This window comes from Apaloderma vittatum, unplaced genomic scaffold (assembly GCF_000703405.1).
Source record: "Apaloderma vittatum isolate BGI_N311 unplaced genomic scaffold, ASM70340v1 scaffold4850, whole genome shotgun sequence".
NCBI lineage: Eukaryota > Metazoa > Chordata > Aves > Trogoniformes > Trogonidae > Apaloderma > Apaloderma vittatum.
This window is the reverse complement of record NW_009693915.1, coordinates 1-23,091: the sequence shown is the minus strand read 5'-3', so window position 1 is coordinate 23,091 and position 23,091 is coordinate 1. Positions and strand designations below refer to the sequence as shown.

At 38.4% G+C, this 23,091-nt stretch overlaps 1 protein-coding gene across 1 annotated transcript in view; it reads right to left on the bottom strand.

Moving 5' to 3' along the window:
• SPOCK1 (sparc/osteonectin, cwcv and kazal-like domains proteoglycan (testican) 1) overlaps positions 1-23,039 on the bottom strand; it is a 268,007-nt gene extending 244,968 nt beyond the window's left edge. The window contains exon 1 of the mRNA XM_009865464.1: positions 22,872-23,039. Within this exon, the coding sequence (XP_009863766.1) occupies positions 22,872-23,039 (168 nt within the window). The remainder of the gene's footprint in view (positions 1-22,871) is intronic.
• Between the last annotated feature and the right edge of the window lie 52 nt (positions 23,040-23,091).

Genomic DNA, 23,091 nt, shown 5'->3' with positions numbered 1-23,091 from the left:
GCTTCTCCAAACGCATTGAAGTTCTTTAGCATCACTTCAACGCACCACATGTAAACAAAAAGCCAGTTTAAAAACAATCCTTGTAATAAAGTACATGATTTTAACCTTCTACTCAAACCACATGCAATTAAGAAGCTATGTTTAATAGAAAAGTGTTTGTTGGCACATAATTAAGTGTATTTGACAAAAAGTTATTTCCAATGTCACCCAGGGTAATACATCAACAAATACCACAAAACAGTCTCCATGAGAAAAAAAAAGTAATCCATAGGAGGATCTTTTCAAATGCAGGAAATGTTTCCTGGTAACTGAGAGCATGGCACTGGATAATGGGAAGTGTCACTCATGCCCTCTTATCTGATGTTTCACAGTTATCTATTTACACCAAGAAACCATGCAGTGCAATGACCAAGGACAAGCATATAACAAATCAACAGCAACCTTAAATCAAAAAGTAATTATATGGAGGTTAAGGTAAAAAGGGGAAAAGAAAAAAAAAAAAAGAGGTGTTTCAAAATACCATAGCATCATTCATTAACGTCAATGCTTAAGACTTAATTGGAAACTAAACATCTCTCTTCATAAATTACTATGTAGCTATACTACTTGGAAGTAGAAATCCAAACTAGAGCAAGCATAGTATAACCTATGAAGGTAGAGATCTAGTTAAGAACAATAAATGAGCAACAGCCACCTCTGCCCATTCTCTCAAGATGATCCTTCTCCAGGACTGCCAGTCCCTCAATAAAATCCATGTGTTGCGACTCTGAGGACAGCTACCAGATGGTTTTACACAGCCTGAAACTCGGAGTCCTCTGAATCAAGAGCAGTTAGTGACACACCGCTTTGGGAGAGAATGAAATGTATTCATTATTTTGCCATCCTCCCGTGCTGCTGATGTCCAGTAGAGTATGAGTAAATTAATGCTTTCTGATCGTAAACTTCTTACTGCCACGTTATTTTGCTCAAATGCTGAAATCAAAAATAGCACCATTTTTCACAACAAAACTGCATGAGAATTACTATTTATATGAATCGCTACCATTCATTGCAAAATTATTTCTGAGGAATATACCCTACAGACCTGAATGTATATAGTTTTATTTTTAAGAAGAGTAGGAGGATACACTTCTACTGTATATACCTGTGTATAACACAACTTAAGGAAATCCAGATGCAAACTCTCAAATTTGCCATACCAACCTCTTCCAAAGAAAACCTGGGAGCTCACTATGAAGAATACCAATAGATCAGTCAAATTCTGGCTTTAATATTCTCATCCAGTTGGTATGCAAAGTGAAGCAGTAGAAAGTACTGTATTTGGGGCTGTCAGATGAAATGCTAATAATAAAAATTGCCATATCAAATGCAATATCACAGCAAATAAAATCAATAGAGAAGACTGTTTGTATTGGAAATCACTCTGAACGACACTATCAGAAAAGACACACATTGAGTAGAAATACCAGAACTCCCTTAGATTAGAGCTGCTTTAACTGCTCTCACTCAGAACCACTATCCTGCTCTGGAAAGCATATGAATGAACATTCTGGGTTAGGACTGCACATTCTCAACTCCTGCAGACACCAGCATAGAGAATTTTCCACAATAACAGCACATCTAATAAGAGAGAAAAAAGAAGTGCTGGTTAAATACAGTCTGGGTGTGATTTAATGACTAATGCTCATTTTGTAATACTCACCAAGACTGAAAAAACAATTGTTGACACAGCACTGAATAGCTCCATTTCTCTGAAAAGTATTGGTGTCTCCTCGTTCCCCCTCTCTCCATTTGTTTTAAAGTAAAGCACAGATATACATGCTCCTATAACCCTGCCTGTGAACATCCCCTTCCTCAGGTCTTCTGGGGAATGGTTGAGCCCTACAGTGTCGATTAATAGAGGAGAAGCAGCAATTCTGGATGAAAAAGTAATCTGAGTTTATATGATATGTTGTAACTGAAGGGAATGGGAGTATTGATCTTCATATCCATTTAGAGTCATGACATTAAAGAGAGTAAAAGATACAGAAATAAAGGAGCTTATTCAATCAACCGGCAGCTTCAAATTGACCTTTTGCTAAAATCTAATTTTAAAAGTTTTGTTCCAAAAGGAAGAAAGCAAAAAAATACAATCACTAACATCTGCAAATGAGAAATACCCGTCTCTTGATAGTGGTTTGATCATGGCAGGCAACCAAGAACAACAAGTAAGGGCTCCATGGGAAGGCAGCAGTCACAGCAGCAAGGCATGTCCTAAATACTAAACAATTTCTAAAGTCTACTTGCAATATTTTCCTATGTTCTTACTTGAAATGACATTTTTGTGTTTACAGCTTAATTTTTTTTTACTTAAGGCTACTGACTTACATAGCAAAACATAGACATGTTAAATAGGCTTTGTTCAATAGGATTATTTTCTTGTCTTCAGAAGGGATGAAATTTTAAATTAATGTATAAGATTTAGTTTTTTGATGGGGGAAACATGGCCCCACTAAAAATAAGTTTGGCTGACTTGAGTGGGACCACAACCTCCACCTTAAACACTGGGCACTTGAAAATTTATGAATAGCTAACATGTCTGAGCAGCTATAAATTGGAAAACATTGGGAGAGGTTTAAGTTCAGGAATAAACATTTAATTTGGTTTTGATCAGCAACAGAGGGAGGAGGGCTGCACATCAGACATAGCAGCATCAACCCTAAAACAAGAGCGAAGAAACCATAAAGGTCAGTTTAGTTTCGTTTAAAGTGAAAGCTTTAGAGCACCAGTACTTGTTGAAAATAATGGCAAATCTCTCCCAGTGACTAATATTTCAGCCTCGCCAGCACTCAGAATTTAACAACACCGAAATGAGGAAAGAAAATACTGTCACCTTGTCATTCTCAAGTAGACCTATAATCAAAACCCCTGAAGTGGGTTCACGGAGAGCTATCAACCCCACTAAAATGGAAGGCAAGCTCAAGTTCAAAAGAAAAAAAAGTTAAGCTTCAAAATACACTTGATCACTCAAAACACATTTTTGTACGTTTTGTGATCCCACCAAGTAAAATACAAAATGGCACCTTCCATATCTCCAACAACAATCAGTCATTTATTTGGAATTGTCAGTAGTTTATGCTGCTTATTTTCAGGTTTGCCTGCAGCCTTGAAGCCTCACACTGTGATTTTGTCAGGTACCAGGCTTTGCAGGGTCAGGGTGAGTTAACTCTTCTATGTAAAACCAGCTGCTACATTTTACCCTGCAGACAGCTGCATTTCAAAGGCAGGTAAAGCATCTCGAGATTTTACAAAATCTTTGGAATAAGTCAGTCACCAGAAGATTTTCCTAAATACTGTCTGAAGGATTCAAGCATTCTTTTGGTCAAGTATTTATGATGTTACGGCATCAACATGCAGTCACCACAATAAACACAAAATTTCTGATGTTTATAACCAAAGGCATCTTATGAGGGCTAAAAAAAATAAATCCCTCATGTAAAATAAATAGCTTTCCAGTGAAAGCAAAGAGATTTTGAAACTCGCAATGATGCAACTGCATATTGAGGCTCAAACTTTGACTGCTAGCTCATCAAACGCATCACTAAACATAGATCCTGCAAACAGCTATGAAAGATCCTAACATGGAACGTGCAAGCCAGCTCTCTTGAGTTCTTGACCATTACTCTTCCAGAGCTGAAGAGATAGTTAAACATGTGTAGATTTGGAAAGTCTAAGCATTCTATCTACATATTTAATAAAATTGTTACTGTATTTGTTATGGTTCCCAAAATTAATAATTTATTAACAACGAATTTTCCTCATTTTAATTTATTTTAAATGCCTTTGAAAGGAAGGCATTCTCCTCACCTCATTCCCAAAAGTTGGCTTTTTTTTGTTTGCTTTCCTACTTACTCACGTAAGAAGCAGTACTGCGTAGATGCAAATATGGAGAAATAGAGACTGCTCAAAGTAAACTGGTTATAAAACTTCAGTTGATGTTAAAAATTACTATACCTTATTGTATCATATACAAGACAAAAAAGAAAAATTATCAAATGGCAACTGAATAGAGAGATAATTTGTACTTGGCTGATAAAACTAGTAGAAAAAGATAAAGGTTACATATTTCTTTTACTTCAAAGTGCGAGGAGCCCAATTACTTGAACAGGTTACGGGGAATTACAAAAGGTTTCCTAAGTACAAATTTTAAATAAGCACATGTTAAAATTATTGGACAATCAGAACTCCCCTGGGCAGTCACACAACATGTATACAGCCAAAGTGGAAGGATACCAAGAACTTCAGCAGATTTTCTTTCAGAAAAATGAAGTGGGACTTAAAGAGGCAGTGATATGCCTCACATTTAATTTTCTCAAGCTCTCAGGGAAACTGTTTTGACAAGTAAGTGACCAGATAAGTAGAAACTATGGTTTTCCATGAAGATAAGAGAATCTGGGGGGGTTGGGGTGGGGTGTATTATGAATTTCTGAAATATGCTCAAACAGTATCTTCAATCTGAACATGATAAAGCTTTATCATGGTGAGCACGTCACAACTTCATTATAAACATCAATTTGTTTGAAGCTTCAGGCATGGCATTGAAAACATAACATATCCATGCTGTCTGCTTAGTACTGCTGGCTACAGAAATTAGTTAACAAGATAGTGACTTGATCAAAAGAATGCATTTTAATTCCATGGTATTTTACATAATAATGGTATGGCTACCATTTTCCTGAAATAGAGTATGACATTTACAAATTAAATTAATTTTAGTAGCACCTATAAAATGCTGAATACCCAGTACAAAGTGTTAACCTTGGTTTTCAAATGGGTCTTTTACATAATGCAACTTGCTTTATACAATACCTTTATTTCCTGCATTAAATGAGTATAACTGCTTTATGTTAGTGCCTATCCTTCGTGCAGTGTTCCAAGAGGCTCTGCTCAATTTATTTTCAGGGCTGACAAGACTGCACTTGTTAATGATCTCCCATCTAAAGAAAAAAATCGGTATCTTTAGCTAGACTATAAACTTGCTGGCAAGACTTTACTGATCTGGTAGCTATACACCACTTAATAATCCAAACTCCTACTAATCTGGTATGTATGTACCACTTAGGCAGGAGTCCAAGTTCCAATGGACAAAAGCTACAGTAAAACGTCTATTTACCATCACATATTCACAGGTATACCCAACCCTAACATATGAGATAAAGGATGTAATGCAAGAAGCTAACTGCAGCACAGAGAAATTAAAAAGAAAAACAACAAAACCAAACAACATGATAGTGCAAGCCCAGAAGCCACTGTGAAGAGTGTTGTAGAAACAGGAAAGTGTTTTGCTCGGACTTAGCCTCAACATTTCCTACATGCCATAAATTTCATTTTCTAGAGTATAAATTAAAGCTCCTGTAGGGTTACAGAACTAGAAATATCATTATTACTTTTCCTTCACTATTTTGAGATCAGCTATAATAAATTTCAAAATTACATTTAAAAGAGAGCATGGCACTTTAATGTGACTCCTAGAAAAAACTTCGAGTGCTCAAGAACTGGACAAGATAAGCTTTCAGCTCATGTTAGAAGATTCGTATTATTACATTCCTCAAGTCAGAAAAGTATTAAAAACATGACTTGTTTCAGAGATATGATTATAATACTTGTTTAAGTCAGTGATGTTAAGCTTTATGGTAGACACGGCAATAAAGAATGGCTCCATCTTCCCCTCCTTTTTACTCTCTCAAACTACAAGTAGGGATTTTCTTCTATGTTACAAGCTCGGCAGTTTTTCAAAACTTTTTTTTCGTGTGTGAAGCTGTGATTAGAGATCTTGAACAAGTGCTCACAATCATAAATTGGGCAAAGTACTAGAGAATTTAGGACTCTGAAGTAGTCTCTGCACTTTCCAAGAGTCAGGTTTAAGATCAAAACCAGACTGACCACATCAGCAGCAGTTTGCATAAAATAGCTCTTTGCTGCTGTGACTTACTGGCTCGCAGTACTTGGTAGCAAACTCACAGGACCCAGCTAATGGAAGAAGATATGAAAGATACCTATTAAAAGGAGAGGAGAGAGATTATCACTAGAAAAGCGCAGGAGAGAAAGAGGATGGACAAGAGATGAGTTCAATGAGTATAGTGAGAAGTGCGAAGTAAAGAAAGTGCTGCAGTCACTGCTACAAAAGATACTGATCTACAAAACAACAGAACACAAGAAAAGAGATGGAGAAGGGCAAGAATTATTCTAAGGGTCAAGTGTTAGATGTTGGAGTGAGAGTGAGGTTCATATTTACAGTCCAGATGCAAGAGGCATCTTCGGGCAGCACACAGGAGTAAGAAGGTAGTTGCACAGGTCCCGGCATTTTGAGCAAAGGACTGCGTGATGTCTGTACAGGGCTTTACAGAGGTTATGCACAAGTTAAAAAAAAAAATAAAAAAAAAAGCAGGATGACAGATGCTCCGAGGTGGAATGTTTCTGTAAAGCTTTTTCAGTGGCAGAGTTTATAGCTATTACCACAACACATGGCTTTTTTGTAATTTTCCATCTGAAAGGAGGCAAAAAAAAAATAACATAAAAACCCCTCTCCACTGGACAAGTGAGTCAAGTACAAAAATACTCCCAAGTAAATGACAGCTTTTTAGTTCATCTTTACGTCTAACAATGACAGCTGTTTGCATGACTCAGACAGATGATTCAACTGGTGTTGTCTTCTCAGCTCACTCTAGAAAGGAGGGAAGGAGAGGAGCAGTTTATTTTTAAGCATGCCTTGCTAACAACATTTTGATGAGAAACCCTTTAAGGTGCTTTCTTTCCTTGAGAGCTAGAGATTGAAAGTCACCTTCAGAGACAAATAAGAGTAGATGGCTTCCAGGGAATCTGGAGACAAAGCAGGAAGCCTTACAGAACAGAAAGAACGTACTTTCAAAACACGGCTCGAGATCATAGGTGCCCAGTCTTAAGCAAAGGCCAAGGGGGCTGCAGATACCCACAGTTTTGATAGTTCTGAAGCAGCATTATCTGGTGGCTTCTTAACTACCAGAGAATCTAGACCCTCAGCAGACTCTCTGTTCTTCCTCCCCAGTAGCTATAACAGCTTTAAAGGCTGTTCAAATTAGTCAAGAGACCAGCTGGGCAGGTGGACAATTCAAGGAGATGCTTTCTCGCATTAAGAGCTTTCAAAGATTTCATCTATTCTCTTTTGATTCAAAATGAATGATTCCCAAAACATTTTCAACAAAAAATACTACAGATTTTACACTGAGAATAAACAGTAAAACCTACCTGAGTGGGCTTACATTTAGGCTTAAAACTCTGCATCTTAGGCAATGGTTTGAATTAATCGCCAATAAGTGTGGAAAAATTTTCATGCAAACAATCTGTAGTTTTAATCTGGGGTGTTTGCTTGTTTGTTTTAATCTCAGAGGATTTTCTATTCTCAGAAGGTCACTAATAGAGATTTCATCACCATCAGAACATCCAAAATACTCAAAAATGCCAATGGATCCTTTTCACGAAGGTCTTGAGCCCATAAGGATCCCTCTCCCAGAGCAGCCATCCTACTCAACGGAGACAAGTAGAAAGCTCTCCTGGGACAGAATTATCAGAAGTACCAAATATTTTAGTAGTCTAGACTACTTACAAGTGGTCACACCTAGGCTAAGTATCATCGTTCTCTCAGGCACCTCCCTAGGAGCCAATTGTACGGGGTAAAAGCAGCATCAGTTGGATATCAGCACTGGCTGGTAGACTGCTATTTCATTTGTTAAGTGGGGCTGACCATTACTTTTAGTCCGGCATCCTCTTATCGTTTTTATCATCCTAATCACAGTGATAGCTCCCACTGCCCCACTTTTGTGAATTTACTATGAATTTTTGAAGCATGATCTAAGGTCTACCTCTGGAAAACAGCCTTTTCCTTATATTCAATAGAGTACTGACAAGACTTTAGAGATTAAAAAAACCCATGCATTTTGCTTTACTTTTCAGAAAGTGAAAGCCGGAAAGAAAAATAAAACCATTTGTAGAACACAAATGATGAGGATGAAATGAAGGAGGAGGTATTTCTGCAGCACTCCAGCTTTTCCTACTTGCATACTGCGTGCACGTGAAAGCAAAAGACAATAGAAGTGCCCTTAACTAAGCGCAGAATTGAAATCAGTGCCAGATTTACAAGGCATGATGAACTGGAAGATATGGATAGAAGGCTGAGTGGTTGCTGTGGTCTATGAAGGAACACAAAGGAAGTCGCTACCCATCTCCCACCTGTATGGTCTCTGTGTACAGGCGCAATAAGAAGGGTCTGTAGCGCTCAGAAAAGGTGAGCAGGCAATGGCCTGGCACTGCTGCTGAGGTATGCACGGGAGCTGGGAGGATAAAGAGCTGTATGATCACAGCAGGGCGCAAATGTCCCATGGTTTGAGCTGCATTCTTGCGGGAAAGCTCAGGTAGGCAGCCGTTCCTCCAAATCAGGAATCCACTGTATCAACAGCGACCTGGAACAAAAGCAAGGAACAACTTGCCTTTTCTTTCTTTCCCCCCGAAACAAACACTCCATAGGCTGCAAATGAAAATTTGCTGTAAGCAATTCCTTTTTATTTTCCTTCCTGTCACTCCCCCATATTGTCAACAATAAACTGTTTACTCCTTGTCGTTGGATTTCATGTGGTTTTCTACAGCACCATACGAAGCACATTTTTCATTTTCTAGTGCTGCGCAGAGTAACTTAATGATCCTTTTGAAAAGAACAAGTCAGATCTCCAACTCTCTGTGCTTCCTTGAGGAATCTTCCTCATGCTTTCTCAAAATATCCGCAGCCAGTCAGTAAACAGTTCCAAGCACTACTCTGCCAGTGGTACTGGGAGAGTGGGTTAGGTCGCCTTAATTTCTTCCTCATTTTTTTTGCACAGTCACTTTAGTGCAAGCTGCAGAACCGTTCCTTTCAGGTTAGACTACAACTCAGCAGGCAGCACTAAGCCCTGTCATTACAGGGAATGCTTTAATATTCTTCAGCCTTTCAAGGCAGTTGAAGTTGCAAGCAGCGACTTCAGATCCTGGGTGATAAATCATTCTGTCTTGCTATTTCATACTTTCAGCAATTAAGAAGTATCTTCCAAAGCCAGGAACATGCAACTAAACTGATGTGGTGTTCAGGAACCACTATGAGAAAAGGCATCTTAAAGACTGACTGACTTAGCTTCAAAAATCAGGAAGGGAGTGGGACTCTTCTGGGCAAAATTCCTACAACTCATGAACCTGTTGGCTCAAGTGGTTGTAATAAGCTACATAATTTCTGAAAACTCCAGGAAGTGTTTCTGACTAAAGTTTGAAACAGCTCAGGCTAAATTCTGTTATGGGGCAACTGAATTTATCTTGCTTTTCTAGCTCTTGTAGCTGAGAATACTAAGATGACTAGAATGCTATTACCCAAGAACATTATGGCAATGACTGTTTTGATAATCTTTATATCAAAAATATTTCAGCTAACTTAGAAAGGGCCATATTCCTGAACCTAAACTATTTTAATAAGGTCTACAAGAGGAAAGGGAATGTATACAGGGCCCAGGAAAAGTCAAACTCAGTGCACATGTGTCACAGAGGCATGCATAAAATAGACTCTGCAGCTACTCAAAAATTAAGATTTATTTCAACCATAAAACTACCCAGCACTCTGCCAGTATAATACAAGTGCAGATGCTAGTTGGGAATATGTTACTACACAACTTGATTCAGGAATTCATGAATACTCCTTCCAGAAAGATGATCCAAAATGTGTACGCTCTCACACATAAAAGTGGAAAGACTCTCTTAAAGAGTGCCCAGAAAAAGGGAATCACTCACCTGCAGGGGGCAAGGGCTCACTCAAGGATATCCATAAGTATCCGCTCACCAGCGAGGTGAAGACTCTTAATCCTGGGTGGCATCCTGATGCAAGGGGAGAGTCCCCAACTGCTCCAATCGCCCCTGCGGTGCCAGCCCCGTTTATACCCAAGTCCAGCCTGGCCTTTTATCATTTTTAATTAGCCAGGGAGCCAGTGCACAACAGGCAAGGTAAGCACTCCAAGCAAAGTCATCAGGTTTTAACCGCCGTCCTTCTTAGGTCTTTGGTCTGAAGTTTGTTTCTAGTCTGAGCAAAACGCTCTAAGAAGCAGCATACTGAGAGGGCACATAGATTGTCAACTAAAGACCCCATACTGACCTGGATGTTTTAGTTCTACTACTGACCACGTCAACTGGTAACAAAGAATAATTATTTGTATTATAAAATTTGTATTGGTCAGCAGCCCTTGCAAAGATGACAGTCCCCAGTGAGTTGGCTTCTGCATGATCAAACATGTAGAAGTGTTTCCAGCCCTAGAAGTTTACGATCCAAATACATTTAAGATTTTTTTTTCAAAAAGAAATAAAAAAAATATCTGTCAGTTGAACTGAATAAGCACAAACAATTCATTCAATCTTGTCAATGAAGAAACTCGCGCAGTTGGAAACTTCAATTTTCATCCTGGGAAAAAATTTTGAGTCAGTTTTACATGAAAAGTGGAAATTAGAAAGATGTCTCAGCAAACACAAAACTGCATGTTTATTCTGTGAATTATTTATAGTGTAGAGATACAGGGAGTTTTCTACAAAAACAAGAAAGCAGAGTTCACAACGTACTCAAATTTATAGTTCAGCATATGCACAAAAATAGTGGCTATCAAAGATCATTTCACTGGCTATTACAGATACTGTCCAAAATATTCCACACAGAGAGAGAATGGCACCACTGCTTTCACAGAAATATTTTATGTCTGTATCCATAGAGTCTGCGGGGAGAAAGAGTGATATAAAATAGTTTCACAGACTAAGAGAATACCCAATTCACTGTGACTTGAGGGTAAATACAGGTCATCTCACAGAGATAAACATCTCAGCATGGGGTCATTTATCTTTTTTAAAAAAAAGGAAAAAAGAAGAAAGAAAATGTGGTCTTGACTAGATTGGATGGTTGCAATAATCCATCCAGCTCCTTTGGGCTAGAGAATACCACATTTTTACTTTATTGATGAAAACCATATTTAGAGTATTTTTCTCTTTAGCAACCTTGTGTTCTCCTCCTTGCTCCTGCCTCTCTTTAAAATAAAATATTTTTAAGTTTTAATTTGGAGAATGGAATCACGCAACCAATCAATCAGCCTTTACATCTGAGATCTCATCATTCTGAACGCTACCTCATCCGAATCTCACTGATTGTGCCTGCAGGGCTACTACTGCTTTCTAAAAAGATTACATGGACCAAAAGAAACCACTTTGTTTTGCCCTCTGGCTTTCTATATGAAACAAGTGTCATGGTGAAATGCCAACAAAATCCTCTCATGTTTTCTAGCTTTGAAAAATTGCAGCACAATGCTAATGTTGGAAGTCCACAAGTAAAAAATATATAGGGTTTCTTTGATTTTTTTTGTTTGTTCGGGTTTTTTTAATAAGCTGCAGTACAACACTTAACAAATTTTCAGCAGAGAACAGAATTGTTTCCTTCTGTGCAGAAAAAAGGACGGGGAAAGGAGAAATCTTATGGACACTGTGTTTTATTTGCCTTATGCACGAGCACATGCACAACAGGTTTCAGCTATGCAGGACAATAAAGGTTGAAATCCATCCTTGTGCAGCACGAGACACTAGCATGAAGGACATGTTTTGAAAGCTTAGGTGTTTTCTGTGCTTTATCTATGTCCCACACACTGAATTATACTATTATAAATTCTTTTCCTACTTTACCCTTGCACCACTGTCTTAGAGCATGATCCAAGGGAACGGAGGTTTGAAACTGCTTCCCAAATAAGCTTACAGCAGCTCGTGATCACTCGGTGGATGCTCCGCTTTAAACCAAGCTTTTGCCATCTGTTCCTCTGCTAATTATGAATGTTACAGATACCCGCAACTACATTGCAAAGGGAAAAAGTGATTAAAGCACATATATTCTTTCTACAATGCATCTTTGTTGTTTATCTCAAATTAAAAGCAATACCACCCACCACCCAACACACAGTCACACAGCAGGAAGACCACATAAGGGCAGATGTTTAGAACTTCTCTCGTCTGGCAATAAGCCAGCGGTGACTGCTTGGAGTCCAAATCATGTTGAGGATACTCAGCAAGACAATCTTTACAACTGTGCCCGGAATCATACAGATTTCTTCAGTGGGGTTTACTGGTAGCTTTGCTCACAAGAACACTTGCTGCCCAGGTCAGGGCAGAACATTGATCAGCAGCTAATTAGCTTCCAGTTGTATATTCTCTATCCCCCTTCCTGCTCTCTTCTCCCTAACACCACCATCAACCTACTAGTTTGGAATCCTCTCTAATGAAGCAGAATATGTTTTTCTGTATCTACCTCCTTCCCATTCTGTCTGTGTTTATAAATTAATTACCTAGGTACACACGGACACACATCATGTTCTTCATTTCCTCTCTCTGTTTTCCATGTCCTCTCTGGGCTTTAAAAAAGATTATTCCAACCATGATTTCTCTCCTAACAGAGCATGTCTCCACCTCTGCCATGACTCCTCTGGCTGGATCCACAGAATTATCCAGCATTCCTTTGCCTGTGACACAGATCATATGTTTTGAGGATTTTTGTTGTTTGAGGGGTTTTTTTGTTTTTTTTTGTTGTTGTTTGGGGGGTTTGGTTTTGTCTTCATTTGCTTGCACGTATAGTTTCTAAGGAATAACTGAGGAAAAACACATTTATTCCAACCTTACAGTTCCAGTAAATCCTAATTTCAGGAAGCTTCAGCTTTAAAATCAGACATGTCCTAAGGCTCCAGCTTAGTATCTTATTTTATATCTACATATCTCCTTACTGAGTTTAAATTTTATAGATTATCTTGCATCATTTTGGATGGAACACATCCCTGATATATCAGTAATGGTTTTGCAATGATGGAGGTAGATTTCTGATTGCTTCCTGTTTGCAGGTTCTCTCGTTGCTGGTGAAAACTACGGTCGTACTGAGCACATGCACATCTCTCTTTATTTGTACACTGCCCTGCTGGAATAGAATGTTGCTCATTCCTGATTATACAGGGCCCTATCCTGCCATTAAACCATGGGTGAGTATCTCCACGGAAACTAATGCTAAGGTTCTGTGGTTATTTATAAAAATACTGACCACAGAATATGGCCCATAAGAAGTTGTTTGGATTTTTTTTTCCTGTTTACATATAGAGATGGGACTGTTCGTGATGGCAGATGTTGCTTTAGAAATATAAGTTTCAATATACTTTAAAATGGTTCTAAAGTTGTTCTTTTCTCTTTTACAAGGCATTGCACCTGGATAGAAAAAGCTTACAACCTCTAACAGCAGTATCTCTTGGGGAAAAAGATTACCTTTCATCTCAGGTTATAAGAAGTTCATTATAAGCCACTAAATCTTTGCTTTGTCAATCATTTTAACATTTAGTAAGATAAGACATATGCATAAGACGCTTCATGAGAAGAGCCAAAGGCTTTACAGAAAGAAAAGGAGATTAGATATAAAAATAGACATTTGTGTCACATAGGACCATCATTTCAGTCCATCTTGCCTCATATCCCAATGAAAATATACCATTAAGTGTCTTGCTATATCCAACTTAACTTTGTTATATAAGCATGAAAAGACTAATAAATATGTGGCCACTGATCTGAATTACTATATACTTCCTTATGAACAACTTTATCTGGTTTACCAGTTTCCTTCATCCTGCAGAACTGGAGTTGTGTGAGTAACTGACACTTGTGCAGTATTTTTCCAGCTTATATTTATTCTAATTAAATGCAATGCAATTTTGTTTTGGATGCTGTTGTCCTGAGTAAACTATAACGTAGAGATTCATGGCAGTATGTAAGCAATATGGCTTAAAATGCTGTATTTAAAACACTAATTATCCTGTTCCTATAGATATCTTTATGGAATGCAGCACTCTGGTGTTCTTTTATGTGAAACTATTTCTTTTTTAGCCACATGAAACAAGTTTTAAAAAGATCCTGAGTCACCAGTTTCACCAGATGTAGTTTAACATTAAAATAAAACAAGCTATGTGAAATCTGTTTTGCTTAATATCTCTGCTTTAACAGGAAATACCTAGTCTCCCTTTAACACAGTATCAAACTAATGGTGTACATACCTAGCATTAAATACATAAATGAATAAATAAGTAACATCTAGCTAGCATCAAAAGATTGCTTACCTTGGCTTCACTTAGGAAAAAAATGAACAAAATTTACCTCTCATATACCTTGAGTGAAGCTTATGTTATCAAGCAAGAAATGAATTTGACCCGATAAACGCTGCTGTCAGCCACCAGCACATATATCCACAGGAAGAACAGAGACCTGTTAAGCTTTGTCTTTCTGTATTCCAGCACAGTACACGGCTCAGTAGAAGAGCACTGTCCTGGGACTTACACGACATAATTTTTGTTGTTAGATCTGGCATTAGCTTGATGGATAACTCTGAACTAGCTTTATCCTCTGCTTCCACATCTATCGAATCTAGATGCGCACCTCCGTGTCCCTAACCACATCAGAAAAGCGCTTCAGGACGTAGCAAAGAAAGCCACAAAAACCTCAGCTGCTCTTGAACGAGGCAGAGGAGCCTTCGCCAGTTCTGCGCAGCCTGAGGTGACAATATACAACCACTACAGGACAATGCTGAAATAAACTTCTGAATAGCAAAAGGCACTTAGGGAAGGAAGGGCAAAGACAGATCTCCAAGCTTAAAAGCACCTAAAAGCTATTCACAGAATATGGTGTGAAATTTCAACTGAAATTGTATACACACTTGATTAGGCAGTTTCAAAATGACCTGCATAGATAGACAAGAATCGCTACCTCTACCAATCCCAGCCTTCGTCAGAATTAGCTGTAAACCACGGTAGACTGAAACCTTTATTTTTGTCCAGAAAACAACCTGAATATAGTTACTCTAACAGTAAGTTTTAATAAAGTTATTTTTCTATCTGCCCAGGAGACAGCAATCAGTGAAGTGGATTTATGACAAGTTCATTAAGAGGACAGCTAGGATCACAGAATTAATTGATGCCCCCTTGTACCTACTTAATGAGAATGATTTTCTGTTACCCTGGATTACAAACCAAGCTGCAGAAGTGACAGATAAAGACCAATCTCCTCCCTGCCAAAACCTCTATTCAAATTGCTTAGCAATTTATCTGTAAACTGAATTTTGAGTCCTATCTGAGCCTTGAAACTCATTAGACGTTAGATGTCTGGTCCAAATGTGTAATTCAGTTTTAGGTGCTAACCTGCAGTAGTAAATCTACCAGCGATAACTGCCGGAGTGAGCGACCTGGTGACAGACTGCTTACCTGGAGTGAAGACTTGCTAACGTGGCACCAACAAGGCGCTGTGCAAAGCTGAAACAGAATGAACTGCTCCAAGTACAGAAATTCACCCTGGAGGCAGCGTTACCTTAACTTTGCTCTGTTTCACCTGCACTTTCTGGTTTTGACTGGAATCTATAAAATGTGTACTTTGTAGACTGTAGATGTTTGATCTTCAGATAGGTTGATTCTTGCAGGGACATTGAGGAAGCTTCTTCTATTTATGCTGGCCAGACACCTGATCTTTCAGCCTTTTCCACTTACACAGTGTCCTCCAAAAGTCAAAAAGAACTGTTTAATACAACTGGTGCTTCATGTACACTTGTTCTTTGTCTAAGAGAACAGGAAGATGAGGAATACGAGAATCAAACTCTGGCCTCACTAAAGTCTTTGAGAATTTAGTCATCGGCTCCAACATAACCAAGACGTCATTACAGCTTCTTTGGATTAATCTCATTTTTGGTTACACAAGGAAAGAAATAATCAAACAGTCCTTGAATAAAGAGCTGTTATCTAAAAGAAAAGAGTTTTTCATGCCCCAGATGTAATATTTGTCGTCCATTTCCTTCACGAAGTGCTGCCTCTTGTAAAAGCAGCTCAGCTGCCCCACCACAGATGCAGTCTCCCACTTCATCGCCCCCAAATGCACAGATGTTACAGATGCGCTGACTGAAATTACCTGTTTCTAGCCTCCTGGTTAAAACCATAAACACAGAGCAAACAGTTAAAATACCCGAGACAAAAAAAGACAGTAATCCCCCTGATGTTCAAAACACAGTGTCATAACTAAGCTTTAACTTTCGGCACTCGAGAATAATGAGCCTGATTTTCTTAACTCTAATCCTAGACAATTTACCTGAAATAAAACTAGTATTATTTACCTGTGGATATTTGAGCCTGATAACTGTTGTTACACTAACAGACATCAGAACTCAGCCTCCTATGACTACTGTCAATCCACACATTTTATATCACACTGACACGGTTTGACATGACACATGGCCCATTTGGGTGGAGTGTTTTTCCTCCTCTTTTATTTTTTTTCTTGTACAAGAGTGAGTTTTGATACATAAACAAAATCTATCCCATAACTGTGGACCAGGTTTTGAGTTGCTGGGGTTTTTTTTTTATTTTGTAATAAAGTGAGCCCCCATGGAAAAGAAATCATACAAAATTGGGGGAAATCCAAGTAGAATCCAAGAATGGTTACCCTAAAAACCTCTAAGATATTACTGAGAACTTCTGATCTACAGAATTCTATAGCCGAGATATGATTTGTGACTGAAGTCTACAAAACATTTTTGTAAATGAGGAAACTATTTAAGGTATAATTTGAAACATATAATACAGAAACTAACACAAGTTTTCCACTGACCTATTTAGTTTTCAAGTCTCAGGTAACTCCTAGGGAAGCTGGATAAGTGTCAATTAATTACAAAAAGCTGGTTCTCTGTACCTTCCAAGTTAATTATTCTGACATAAATGCCATTATGTTTCCCCTTGCCCACTGCAGAAGGGAAGTGTCAAGTTTGAGAAGGGCATTTTCAGTAAGGATATCTCTTCTAAGAAGCTAATTATGAATTACATTTGCACAGATTCAGTCTCATGTTTTGCTATTCTTTTAAACTTCATGTAGCTTTGGCAAGTACATCTCAGCTGTACTTTTCAGAGTGTCTGAGTAGACTTAAAAAAAATAAATTTTAAAAAAAAAAATCATATTTCAACTCTGTTGTACTTCAGTCCAGATCCACTGGAATTCATACATGCAATCTTTACCTCCAATTAAACCTCAAGGCGGGCTTGGAATGATAATTTCCTGGGAAGCAAGCCTGAAGTGCCTGTGTCTCATCACATAAGATTTACATGAATAAAGCTGTGTCACCGATAATCCACTTATTTATCTTAACTTCATGCAAGGCAGCTTTTGCTGTTCCTCTCTCAAAAAACATTCTGAAGCATATCCACTCTTACACAATTACCTTTGTGTGATTAACGCAGTATATTATTTTAAAACAGGCTTTTTTCCCATATGATGCTGGAAGGTCTCTGGCTCACCAACTCCATTAAAATTTGTCCTTCTTGAATTCCACCGAAGTGCTCACCATATTCCTAATTAAGTATTCTCTTCTATACATTGTACAATTTTATTTCTTCAACAGAATCAGAAATCTTTCATTTTATGCATTCCTACAATATATTTGCTGTCCTCAGAGTAGCATTACTCTCGTTACTTAGAATAACTCTGCAAATCAATAAAAGTACACAGGTTTTCCTTCTCATCTATTTCAAGCTGAGCTGCTAGGACCCAGAATAAATTCGTGTTAGCTCTCAATTCCATGACCTTCTACTTTGTACTTTTAAATTTCATTTCATTTCTATTACTCGAGTTCCCAAGGTCTTGCAATTCTGCCTGCTTGGTATTCCAACCCTTCTCAGTAGTGGTCATGATTTCCAGCTCTGTGCTATAAAATTTCGCTACCACACTTGTAATTTCGGGCTAAACAAATCAGAGAGAGGTAAGGGCAACAAGGGGAAAAGGAGTGAAAAAGTGCAAAGGGCCAGCCCGAAGTCCAACAATCCATCAGCGCCGAAGCCAGCACAATCCCAGTTCCTAGCCCTGCGTCTGCTTTAACACCCAACTCTGCACTTCTGATCGGGTGTGAGGAGGAATGCAGAGGCTCAGAAAGGTCATGTATATGAATAACTGACAAAACTGGCTCTTCAGTGGATTCTATCAAGGAATAGTAGTCTGTGGCCAACTTGGGAAAACTAATAGCTAATCTAATCTGCTTATATGTAACTGTTCATGCTACTGATAGTTTTATGTAAGTATTTATCCACAGTAAGCCCAAGAAATGCACACACACAGATGATGACATTTCATGCCTTGCTTCTTAGGCATGTACAGTCTCAAAGCATCTCCAGGCATAAAGTGCATCGGAGTTGTAACGTGATAGCCTGAACTGAAACTCTGTAAGCAATAAAATTTAGAGAAACAGCTTAGTTAATGCTCAGAACGTGGTCTAGCAGCTTGCCATGCATAAACATGCACTGAAACCAGAGTTCATGCCAAGATTCTTAGCTTTCAAGTTCATACAGATTCCTCACATGGTCTACACTAGATCTTCTAAGGATCTACACTAGATCCTCTAAGTTAATTTTCTTCCTTTTTGCAGTTTAATCCATAGCTAGTTGAACTTATTACCTTTTTATATATAGGCATTAATAATGTAATAGACATAACTCCAAGTAGAAGTAATAAAATTAGTCTGTTCATATAATTTTGATTAAATACAGGTCTAACACTAAGAGGACATTCATTCTGTGTCTGCTGTGCCAAGTCTCTGTGAACACAATGAGATGTCGCAGTCTGACCTATTACAATAACGTCTATGGCTATTCACATAATAAATGGTTTCCAAGACTCATAAGAATTCATTTCACATTCAAGTGCTGAATTCGTCCTCAAGTTCCTTTTAAGCGAAAGGATCTCCTCTCAACAGATTTGATCAAAAGATCAAGGCCTTAACATTTGTTTTCATAATATCAAAAGTCTAATTTGACTCTCATATCCCTGATGTCTGTTTTTCCAAGCCTCAAATTTGTACAAAGAAATAGCTGTGGTTCCTTCCTCTAGACTCCAGCTTGCTTACCTTTTTCTTTCTCTGGTAACAATTATATTGATTGAGGGTTGTTGTTGTTTTTCAGATACCTACTAAACTAGACCTAGTCAGTTACTTCTGTATCAAGCCACATTCAATATACTGATTAAGTGTATAATAAATTCCATGTTATCCCAGATCCTGAGCTCTGTCCTTTCTGTTTTACAGCTTACAACACACGGTCGTGAGGAAGAAAAACACTATTATCCCCACCTATGAAATGAGACTTAAGACAGAGCTAAGATTTTTGTGACTGGTCACACAGAAAGCCTACGGCAGACAAGGAAAAAGGAGTGGAAGACAGACAGGAATATCAAGTTTGGATTTTAATGAAAGCTTATTAATATAACAGACCATTACCGATACTGGACAGTTGGACAGTATTCAAGATTTTCAAGAGCATGTGCTTCACAACATATCAGCCATATTGCTCTTGCTCTTCATTTACAGGGTCTGCTCGCTTATAAAAATTAAGCGCTTCAATGTTCTACAAATTGTGTTCAAATCATGTGAAAAGATTGTATTGTAAAGTATTGTTTTAACCAGATCCCTTGAGGCCTTTTGAAAATGTTGACAAGTCATCATTTCGCACTATTAAATTCAGTCAGACTTAAAAATTTAGTCTGATTATGTGGATGTAATGACTTCAAATGAGGTGTACTTCTGTGCTCTCTTTTCACAGAAGAGTAATGAGTGCTGGGCCATTAAGTGCAACTACCATGCTGTCTTTGCCCAAAAGAAATATGGGTCATACTAAAAAAAAAGATCAATAGCTGTCTTCTCAAATCAGGCCATATTAGACCATAGCTCAATAAGGCTGACCAACCAATTGATTTTGAAAAGAAAAACTGGGAAAGTTGAGAGAAGCCCAATTTAAAATTTTGTATTCGATTATATATCATCTGTAAAAAAAACCTCCCAGCACTGCAACATGATAACAGATCTATATGCACATGTATGCACAGATGTTTGTGCATGTACAGAGTTTAAAAAGGCCACACCCAAACCAATCAAATGTTAGTTCCACATGTGCAGTGTTTCTCCTACTGTGCATAAGGACACAGTTATGTAAATATTTGTGCAAATTTATTTATATAACATGATATAAAGTTCAGAAAGCTACTCGAGGTAATTACAATAATCATTGCAACCTTGCTGCTGATGATTTACAGGGTATAAACTAGGCCTTCTGCTCTGTAACAGCTGTAATGTCAGACCCAAGAAGGTTTTAACTTCACTTCCATACTCCAGCCTCCTGTGTGAAGCCCACATGTAGAACCTCATCTAGTCACGGCGTATATATAGGTACAGGTTGGGAAAGAAGATAGGAAAATATTTTCCTTATAATTCAACGATTATGAATGAAATGCTAGTCTAGCCCATACACAGCAGTTAACAGTGTTATGCTGCATCTCACCAGGCAGTCTTTTAACAACTGTATTAACAATTTACCCCCTACAACACAGCCATGAAGCACGGACCACATTTCCTCTAACAACAACTCTACATGCAAGAAGCGTGCTGTCTCTACTGTACCTCCTACATTAACAGCAACTCTACCTATGTATGTCTTTCACACAAACTCTCACAGAAGATTATGATGCAGTAAATCACCGTGGTTGAAGACAAGTTATTAAGAGCTCAATTACATATGCAAGCTTTTATATGTTTCCCTTTTGGAAAATGCTCAGCAGGAGATGATTAGTACTCTCTGTTAATTTGCCCTATAAAAAGGTTTCATGGGTACTCATATGCATTCACAATGTTATAGTAACATGCAAGTTCTGAAGTAATTAAATAGAACCATTAAGATAGCTGGGTAGAAATATACCTAAACATTACATGAACTTTATACTATTTGCTTTTGCTTGGCAAAACAAAGAAAGTCTAAAAAAGCACTTTCAGTTGTAAAACCTTAAAACATGAAAGAGGTAATCTTCATGAACATCTTCCAAGTTCTGAAGTAATTAAATAGAACCATTAAGATAGCTGGGTAGAAATATACCTAAACATTACATGAACTTTATACTATTTGCTTTTGCTTGGCAAAACAAAGAAAGTCTAAAAAAGCAGTTGTAAAACCTTAAAACATGATAGAGTTAATCTTCATGAACATCTTCCACAGGAAGAAGAATAATTTCTTTGACAATTGCAAGTGTGATTGGAAAAAGAGGACAAGAAGAGAAGTTGCAAGGACCCCAGGTTAAGAAACAAAAATGAAACAAAAAACCCACAACAATAAAAATATAAAACCAAAACAACTGCATGAAATTAAATAAAAACTTTAAACTCAATAAGTGTAATGAATACAAAGCCTCGATTTGGAGACTGCTTAAAGATGTCCCTTGCTATACACCTGTCCCTAGCTAAAAGCATTTTCAGATTAATTTGTCAGTCCCTCATTCAATTTATCATTTTCAAATGCTGGCAAATTCTCACATCAAGCTAGATGTAGAAATTAACAAGTGAAATCCTTAACCTGCATTCCTCAGGAGACTAAACCAGATATTAAGAAAGATTCCCTTGGAGCCTTAAAAAAAAAAAAATGAATCCATATTAACTGTAGAATCCCCTTAAGAAAATTGTAGTGACTGTACAAGCAGGTTTTTTTCCAGACACCTACTGTAGGAGAACTTCAGCTTCCCCGTAGGTGGACGTCATCACAGTGACTATACACAAATAAATATTCTGACATTGTTGATACCATTGTTAGGGCCACACTTGGTTAAACTGAGATTCAGAGCAGCACGATTTCTCAGACACAGGGATGACCAAAGCTACAGCAGAAAATAAGAGAGAATAAGGTCGGCAGAGACAGGAGACATTCAGTGACATACTTTGACTTCCTCTTTGCAAAGAAAGATACAATGTCAAGACCATGGAGATAAACAATGCATGAAAGTTTAACTTGTTGATAAAACATCAGCGTTTCCTAAACAAAAACACAAATTCTTACAGAATGGTGGTAGCAGAACTGCCAGCCAGCTCTATGCTTCCCTTTCCTAGAGTCATACTGCAGCCACAGCGAACAAATCCCACGCAGTAAAGCACTTTTAACCTCAACGTGTTCATGATCAACACCAACAGGGTTTCCCTTACCCAGCCCTGGGCAGAGTGAAGCAAGGTTTTTCTGCGTGTGCTCCAGGAAAGCTTTTTCAGCGTACAGATGACAGAAGCAAGAAGAGCTCTGTAAATACTGCGTTTATCATAAATGTCGCATTTCCCTTTCTACTGTCATTGACTCAATACATGCAACTGTATTCAAATTAGGGGAATTCAAGAATTAATTTGAAGCTTGAAGTGATTTGTTTTGTACAGACACATGTCATAACACATCTTGAAGTTACCCATTTTCCAGACTGAAGAAAACCCTTAGTCGAAGCATTGTTTCCTCCAACCCTATACTAGCATCGAACACCTCCATGAGTAGAATTGACAATAAAATGTTTTCCACAAAATCCGCAGGCAAAAAAATGCTTCGCTGCTTACCACCTTGTGGCTCAAACTGGTAAATATTCCCTTCTCGCATACACACACACGTTGTTTCATCATATTGCAGTTAACCAGCCTCGCAAGCAGCAGGCACAGAAACTTTGCTCAAAGTTTCTCCCCAAAGGAAAATTGAAGACCATTCGCTTTCTGCAAAAGGGACACCGAGCCCAAGCTGCCCCAACCGATGGGGTAACCTAGAACGCCAGGACTGTCTGGCCAGCTTCCAAACAGCTCTGAACAACCTTCCTGCAAGCAGCCACCTGCAAGCTGCATCTCTCTCTTCTACCCACAGCTTCTAAGAGCCAGCAGCCACCCATTGAAAGGATGGGTCAAACGGAACGGGCACGAAGTAGGCGGTAAAAGAAGAAGTACTTACATCCCTGAATTTGTTCCAGTACTTGTCCTTATCGTACTGCGAAATGGTGCTCAGCCATTTGTCGTTGTCCAGGAAATTGCCATGACTGCTGCTGCCCGTGATGACTTCAGGGTGCCGGCTCTCCACTTGCAGGAAGCACCAGGCGGCGATGACCAGCACCCCCGACATCTGCAAGGAGAGGAGAGAGGAGCCGGGAGGAACGGCGAGGCGGCGGCCAAGG